The sequence below is a fragment of the Palaemon carinicauda genome, chromosome 12 (assembly GCF_036898095.1).
Source record: "Palaemon carinicauda isolate YSFRI2023 chromosome 12, ASM3689809v2, whole genome shotgun sequence".
NCBI classification, from domain to species: domain Eukaryota; kingdom Metazoa; phylum Arthropoda; class Malacostraca; order Decapoda; family Palaemonidae; genus Palaemon; species Palaemon carinicauda.
The window spans coordinates 156,182,301-156,190,031 of record NC_090736.1 but is presented as its reverse complement, the minus strand read 5'-3'; the positions used below and the strand labels follow the sequence as shown (position 1 = coordinate 156,190,031).

The 7,731-nt window shown below is 37.2% G+C and overlaps 2 protein-coding genes across 2 annotated transcripts in view; both read right to left on the bottom strand.

Annotated features, from left to right (window-relative positions):
* LOC137651155 (RNA-binding protein cabeza-like) overlaps positions 1-5,816 on the bottom strand; it is a 14,001-nt gene extending 8,185 nt beyond the window's left edge. Inside the window, exon 1 of the mRNA XM_068384294.1 lies at positions 5,706-5,816. Within this exon, the coding sequence (XP_068240395.1) occupies positions 5,706-5,816 (111 nt within the window). The remainder of the gene's footprint in view (positions 1-5,705) is intronic.
* On the bottom strand, positions 5,813-6,232 carry LOC137651154 (RNA-binding protein cabeza-like). Its single transcript, XM_068384292.1, has one exon. It carries the CDS (start codon positions 6,230-6,232, stop codon positions 5,813-5,815), a length of 420 nt encoding a protein of 139 aa, XP_068240393.1.
* Positions 6,233-7,731: the final 1,499 nt, after the last annotated feature.

Here is a 7,731-nt window from a genome sequence, read left to right as displayed (position 1 = left end):
CCCAATCCCCCTACCCCCGTTGTGGTAGGAAAGTCGTGTTTATGGGGAAGAAGTGACGCCAGATATACGTTTCGATAACGTAACTATGTCTGTATGGGGGGTGGGCAGGGGGGGGGGGGGGGGCAGGAAGTTGCGTTGAGTGTGAAAGTTGTTTGTTGTTATGTTTAGAAATATTTAGTTTTATATGTTACCAAATTTTCAGTTCTTCATCTGAAGTCTTGTTTATTTTTCAGGGTAATATATATATATATATATATATATATATATATATATATATATATATATATATATATATATATATATATATATATATATATATAATTTATATATATATAAATACATATATATATATTTATATATACACATATATATATATATATATATATATATATATATATATATATATATATATATATATACATTTGTATATATATGTATATATACATATATATACATATATATATATACAGTGTACATATACATATGTATATATATACAGTATCTATATATATATATATATATATATATATATATATATATATATATATATATATATATATATATATATATATATACAATATATATATATATATATATATATATATATATATATACAGTATATACGTATGTATGTATATACACACATATATTCATATGTATGTATTCATATATATATATATATATATATATATATATACTACTGACTGAACGCTTTGATGAAATGGTTTGCAGATAATGCAAGATAAATATTTTTGATAGAAATATCATTAATGAATACTTAACGAAGGTTTTAATGCAAACGTTCTCAGATAATACCTAGTAAACATTTTGACGATATTTAAAATAGAATTGTATCTCTGATAGTTATATGAGCATCGCTGTTTAAAGGTTTAAAGGCTTATCGTGAATGGTAGGGCCAAGGGACAATGACATGACATAGCGAAGGACAATGCCCTAGAGACTGACCATACATACTCATGATCAGCTCCCAAGCCCCCTCTCAACAGACCTAGGAACAAGGCGAGCCAGATAATGGCTGCTGATGACTCAGCAGATAGACCTATAGGCTCCCCTAACATGCTCATCATTAGCTCACAAAGATGGTAATATTTCAGCGACAAAGGGAACTATCGAGCTTGAGCTTGACTCAAACTGAGCATCACTATTTAAAGGTTTAAATGCCGCTCATGAATGGCAGAGGCAAGGTACAGTCACATTGCGAAGGACAATGCCCTAGAGACTGACCATATATACAAATGATTAGCACCTAAGCCCCTTCTTCACCCAAGCTAGGACCAAGGCAAGCCAGGCAATGACTGCTGATGACTCAGCAGATAGACCTATAGGCTCCACTAAAACCCCCATCCTTAGCTCACAAGGATGATTAGGTTGCAACGACCCAAAGGAATTAACGAATTTGAATGGGACTCAAACCCCAGTCTGGCCTTCACCAGTCAGGGACGTTTCCATATAGGCCACCAAAACACTATATACATTCCGAAGTATTCAGCATTTCACACCGCGCATTGCTCGTTTACTGTCAGGTCCACATTATCGAATATATCACAAGAATTAAACAATGAAAACTTAATATCTCCTTTCTCAAAATAGTCTCTATTACAATAGGAGTTTTGATATCCTTCAAATAGGATATGGAATCCTGTGGAAGTTGGAATGAGGCCGAATAAAAGGGGAAAAAAATTTGGGTTAAACAATGAAAACTTAATTTCTCCTTTCTCAAAATAGTCTCTATTACAATAGGAGTTTTGATATCCTTCAAATAGGATATGGAATCCTGTGGAAGTTGGAATGAGGCCGAATAAAAGGGGAAAAAAATTTGGGGTAAACACTTTTCCTTATCCTTAAATGGATTTTCAGTTAGCTTCCATTAAAGGATTATTGCCAACTCTTAGGGATATATGAATTAAAGATCTCTCTCTCTCTCTCTCTCTCTCTCTCTCTCTCTCTCTCTCTCTCTCTCTCTCTCTCTCTCTCTCTAGGTATGTGTGGATGAAATTAGCATCAAAAGATGAAAATATTTCTGTTTTAAAATAAGACGCGAGTATATATGTGAGTATTGAAAAGTCTTACTAAAGTTTTCTGATAAGCAAAATAATAATAATAATAATAATAATAATAATAATAATATTATTATTAATAATAATAATAATAATAATAATAATAATAATAATAATAATAATAATAATAATAATAATAATAATAATAATAATAAAATTAGATTTAAAGAAGAAAATAATTTTCCAAACATAACCTTCATTGATCATAATAATAATAACAATAATAATAATAATAATAGTAATAATAATAAATTAGATTTAAAAAAGAAAATAATTTTTCCCAGCATAACCTTCATTGATCTAGTAATTATATTACAAAAGTATATTCTTGCTATCTTTACCTAACAACAACAAATGCAGCAGTTTCAAGTCTACTGCAGGACAATGGCCTCAGACATGTCCTTATTCATGTCTGGAGTTTGGCCAGTTTTCATCACTGCAGCTCCGGATTTATGGTGGGGTATTTCTGCCTTATCTCTTACAGCAAACCAGCCTAGTATGGGCGGCCCTGACTAGTACAGCTCTGCTGATCATGTCGATAGGCAAAACCTTTCACCACATTAAGGTATCCCCACTCGGAAGGTCTTTAACTCGCTATCGTATTAATACTGTATATATATATATATATATATATATATATATATATATATATATATATATATATATATATATATATATATATATGTATATGTGTATATACATATATATATATATATATATATATATATATATATATATATATGTATATACATATATATACATATATATATATATGGATATGTACATATTGTATATATATATATATATATATATATATATATATATATATATATATATATATATATATATATATATGTATATATACATAGATATATATATGTATATATATATATATATATATATATATATATATATATATGAATATATTTATATTATATATATATATATATATATATATATATACATAAATATATATATATATGTATATATATGAATATATATATATATATATATATATATATATATATATATATATATATATATATAAATTTTTCTTTTTACTAAGAGGCTTAAGATGTTATAAGTAGGATCCTCCATGTCCCATAACTAACTTTTAAAAAAATTACGACAAGCAGAGATTAGATATATAAAGAGCCTCGGCTTCCAGAAAAAAAAAGAAAAACATCCCTACTGAAAAAGAACTGGGTATCAATTTAACAAACTGGCCTAGGAGAGCTTGTATCGCCATAACTCCAATTGGTTATTTGGATAACAACCCCTCCTGGAAAAAACAAAAGAAGAAGAAGAAGAAGGGAAAAGAAGAATAGGAGAATTTATACGCGAGAAGAGAGTAATTCCAGCGTAGAAATCAACGACCTGGCAAATCGTAAATTTAGACTGGAAAGAGCACCTTTAGACTGGAGAGAATGATTTTCCTTATTCCATTATCGAAGGGATCCCGCAGCTAAAGACTTCGGTTTTCTAAAATAGGTATTTGGGTACGTCTCGAAAATTTCTATTTTTCGCACGTTTTTATTTGGATAGGTGCATGTACATGGACTGTTAAAAATTTACCGCAAAAAAAGAAAAAAAAAATATCCTGGAATTAATGTTACCAGGTATTTACCGTTTTAAAAACGAACATATTGACGTAAAGGAGTGTGATATTACCCGTAAAAGATAATAACAAAGTAGGGTAAAAATTACGGTCCCTTGTATTTTACTGAAATGCATTATATTTTTACGGAGAATTTCCGTGTAGAAGATTAGGGTTGTATACTTGTATGTTAAATACAATCAAATTAAATTAGCAAGAAAATATATTAGAAATGAACCAAATTGGATGTTAAAATCAAATGAAATTTCATTGATATATACTATAGTATATGTATGTTTATATGTATGTATGTAAGTATGTATGTACATTAAACATACTTACAGATATATCAAGTAAGTGATACGATCTTGAAATTGTCAAATTTCTTTCGTATATATACTATTGTATGTATATATGCATAGCAAACACACATACAGACATAATATGCATACGATACACACATACATACAGATTTTATGTATTTGTATATTTATGTATGAGCATACATAAATATATAAATACATAAACTCTTTTACTCGGGTAGAAAAAAATCATACATGCATACATACATATATGAATACGTGCATGAACACATGAAAAAATCTTAAGCTGTATAATATTCGGAATAACTATAATGAAATCCGTCCTTATATTAATATAAAGTAAATATTGAAAAATCTGTCTTGCTCAATATAAATATAGATATTCATTTGATTACTTCAAGATATAAAGTACACTAAATAAAGATTCATAAGTAAATTACACTTGATTACTAAATTAACCAAATTGCATGAAATAATACAACAGTTTAATTACCTGTTTTAGAAATATCAAAATCAGCAGAGAAAAAACACTTTTACCTCTCTCTCTCTCTCTCTCTCTCTCTCTCTCTCTCTCTCTCTCTCTCTCTCTCGCTCTCTCTCTCATCCCTTTAAGGAAAAGTTTTTGGTAAATATTTGTATAAATAGAAAGATAAATATAAGTACACACTGATATGATATATATATATATATATATATATATATATATATATATATATATATATATATATATATATATATATATATATATATATATATATATAGATAGATAGATAGATAGATAGATATAAATAGATAGATAGATAGACAGAGATATATGCAAATCACATAAACGTTAATTACCGTCAAGAAAAAAAAATAACAAATCACCCGCTCATAACAATTACATTTGCACCGTTCCATTACATTCCCACGCCCATTGCTTTTCGCCGCCTCGGATTCTCACGCCCGAATTACGCCCAAAAGACCATTATGTATACATATTCAGGCGCGAGCCGCCACAAATCCCGCGAGGATGAAAAACCGCGGACAAAGGATGACCCAATTGTGCGGGCGTCGACGATTCCTTTACGTGGGACTCGAAATCCGTTTTGGTGTGGCGTCCGGAAAGGTCAAAATACTGAATCCTATCGTTGCTCGTCCTCCACCTCCTCATCCTTCTCCTTCTGCTCCTTCCCTCCCCATCCCTTTACCTCCTCCTTCCCCTTCTCCCCCTCCTCCCCTCCTTGCCTTCCCCTACTCCTCCTTCTCTTCCCCTCTCCCTCCTCCTCCCCCTCTTCCCCCTCTCCTTCTTCTCATTCCCTTTCCCTCCCCCTCCTCTTTCCTCCTCCTTAACCCCCTCCACCTCCCCCTCCTCCTCCTTCTTTTCCTTCCCTTACCTCCTCCTCCTCCCCCTAACCCGCTCCCCTCCGCCTTCCCTCCTCCTTCTCCTTCCCTTCCCCTCCACCTTCTCCTCCTTCTTTTCCTTCCTCTTCTTCCCTCCCCCTCCACCTCCCTCTTCTTCTTTTCCTTCCCTTCTCTACCTCCTCCTCCTCCCCTCCCCCTCCTCTTCCTTCTCCTTCCCTTCCTTCTTCTTCTCTTCCCCTCCACCTCCTCCTCCTTCTTTTTCTTCCTCTCCTTCCCTTCCCCTCCACCTCCTCCTCCTACTTTTTCTTCCTCTCCTTCCCTCCCCCTCCACCTCCCCCTCCATCTTTTCTTTCCGTTCTCTACCTCCTCCTCCTCTCTGCCCCCCTCCTCTTCCTTCTCCTTCCCTTCCCCTCCACCTCCTTCTCCACCTTCCCCTCCTCCTCCTTCTCCTTCCTTTCCCTTCCCCCTCCTCATCTTCCACCACCCCTCCCCTCCCCTCCTCCACCTTTTTCTCCTTCCTTCCCCTCCACCTCCTCCTCCTCCACCACCACCTCCAACTCCTCCTTCACCACCCCTCCCTTCCCCTCCCCCTCCTCCTCCTCCTCCACCCCCTCTCCCTCCAACTTCTCCTTCACCACCTTTCCCTTCCCCTCCATCTCCTCCTCCCGCCCCTCCTCCTCCTCTTCCTTCTCCTTCACCACCTCTCCCTTCCCCATCCACCACCCCTCCCCCCTCTCCTCCAATCCACCTCCTCCTCCTCCTCCACCACCTCCACCTCCAACTCCTCCTTCACCACCTCTCCCACTCCCCTCCTCCTCATCCACGTCCCCCCCTCCCCTCCCCCCTCCCCCTCCACCCCTCCTCCTCCAATCCAGCTCTCGATCCAACATGAATCAAACGTGTCCTCGTGATATTAGGCTTCAGCGTCTGGGAAGCCTATTGTTTAGCTAAGATTATATCAGACGCCCTTAATGGCCGAAGGAATTAATTGTATGATACAGGGGTGCATAAATTGCCGAGGTTAGTCATTAGTCTGGCCATTTGTCTGGATGTTTTCGCCTATTCATTACCCAGTTGCAGAATTGTCTTGCTTTTATTAAGGGCTTCCATCACTTTTACGCGCCATATCTGCCGCTCGGAGCCTTTGTTTCTCGATAGGTGAGATTTGCAGAGAGAGAGAGAGAGAGAGAGAGAGAGAGAGGAGAGAGGAGAGAGAGAGAGAGAGAGAGAGAGAGAGAGAGAGAGAGAGTATACATCATCACTTTAATTATGGCCATGCGAGTCTTCAGCTTCCTATTGTGAACTGAGACTCGATTCTGAAAGGATAGTTAGAATGTTGCCTCATTATTCCAGTTTTCACACATATGACCCCTTTCCTTTCCCCCTTCCCTAGTTCATCCCTTCCCCCGTTCATCCCTTCTCCAGTTCAACCCTTCCCCAGTTCATCCCTTCCCCAGTTCCTCTCTTACCTAGTTCATCCCTTACCTAGTTCACCCCCTTACCTAGTTCATCCCTTACCTAGTTCATCCCTTACCTAGTTCATCCCTTACCCTATTCACCGCTTTTCCCGTTCACCCCTTCCCCCGTTCACCCCTTCTCCCGTTCACCCCCTTCCCCCGTTCACCTCTTTTCCCGTTCACCCCTTCCCCCGTTCACCCCTTTCCCAGTTCACCCTTTCCCAAGTTCACCCCTTCACCCGTTCACCCCTCCCAAGTTTACCCATTCCCAAGTTCACCCCTTCCCCCCGTTCACCCCTTCCCCCGTTCACCCCCTTCCCCCGTTGACCCTTTCCCCAGTTCACCCCTTTTCCCGTTCACCCCTTCCCAAGTTCACCCTTTCCCAAGTTCACCTTTTCCCAAGTTCACCTTTTCCCAAGTTCGCCCTTTCCCAAGTTCACCCCTTCCCCATGTCATCCCTTACCTAGTTCACCCCTTCCCCAGATCATCCCTTACCTAGCTCACCCCTTCCCCAGGTCATCCCTTACCTACTTCACCCCTTCCCCAGTTCATCCCTTACCTAGTTCACCCCTTCCCTTTGTACCCTAGAAGTATTTGATGCTAGGAGAAACAATGAAGAGATATCAACTCTCTTCAAAGTCATGTTCAAAGTGTTAAAGTTTCGTCCTCTAATAAAAAAAAGGCTAAATTAAACATTGGAGTCTTTTTTTTTTTTTTCATATTTATCTGAAATAACCCATTTGTTCTTAAATACACACACTGACCTTGCATGGGGATACCATAACTTGGTGAAAGGATTTGTATATCGCCATGATCAGCAGAGCTGTACAGGTCAGGGCCGCCCATACTAGGTTCCTTTGCTGTGTGCGATCAGACTTAAGTCTCCCAACATCACCATTCTGCAGGGGTAAGCATGGTAGTGAAAAAGGACA

What these genes read in the sequence shown, in the direction of transcription:
- LOC137651154 (XM_068384292.1), bottom strand. Translation starts at nt 6,232, where the DNA reads ATGTTGGATCGAGAGCTGGATTGGAGGAGGAGGGGTGGAGGGGGAGGG.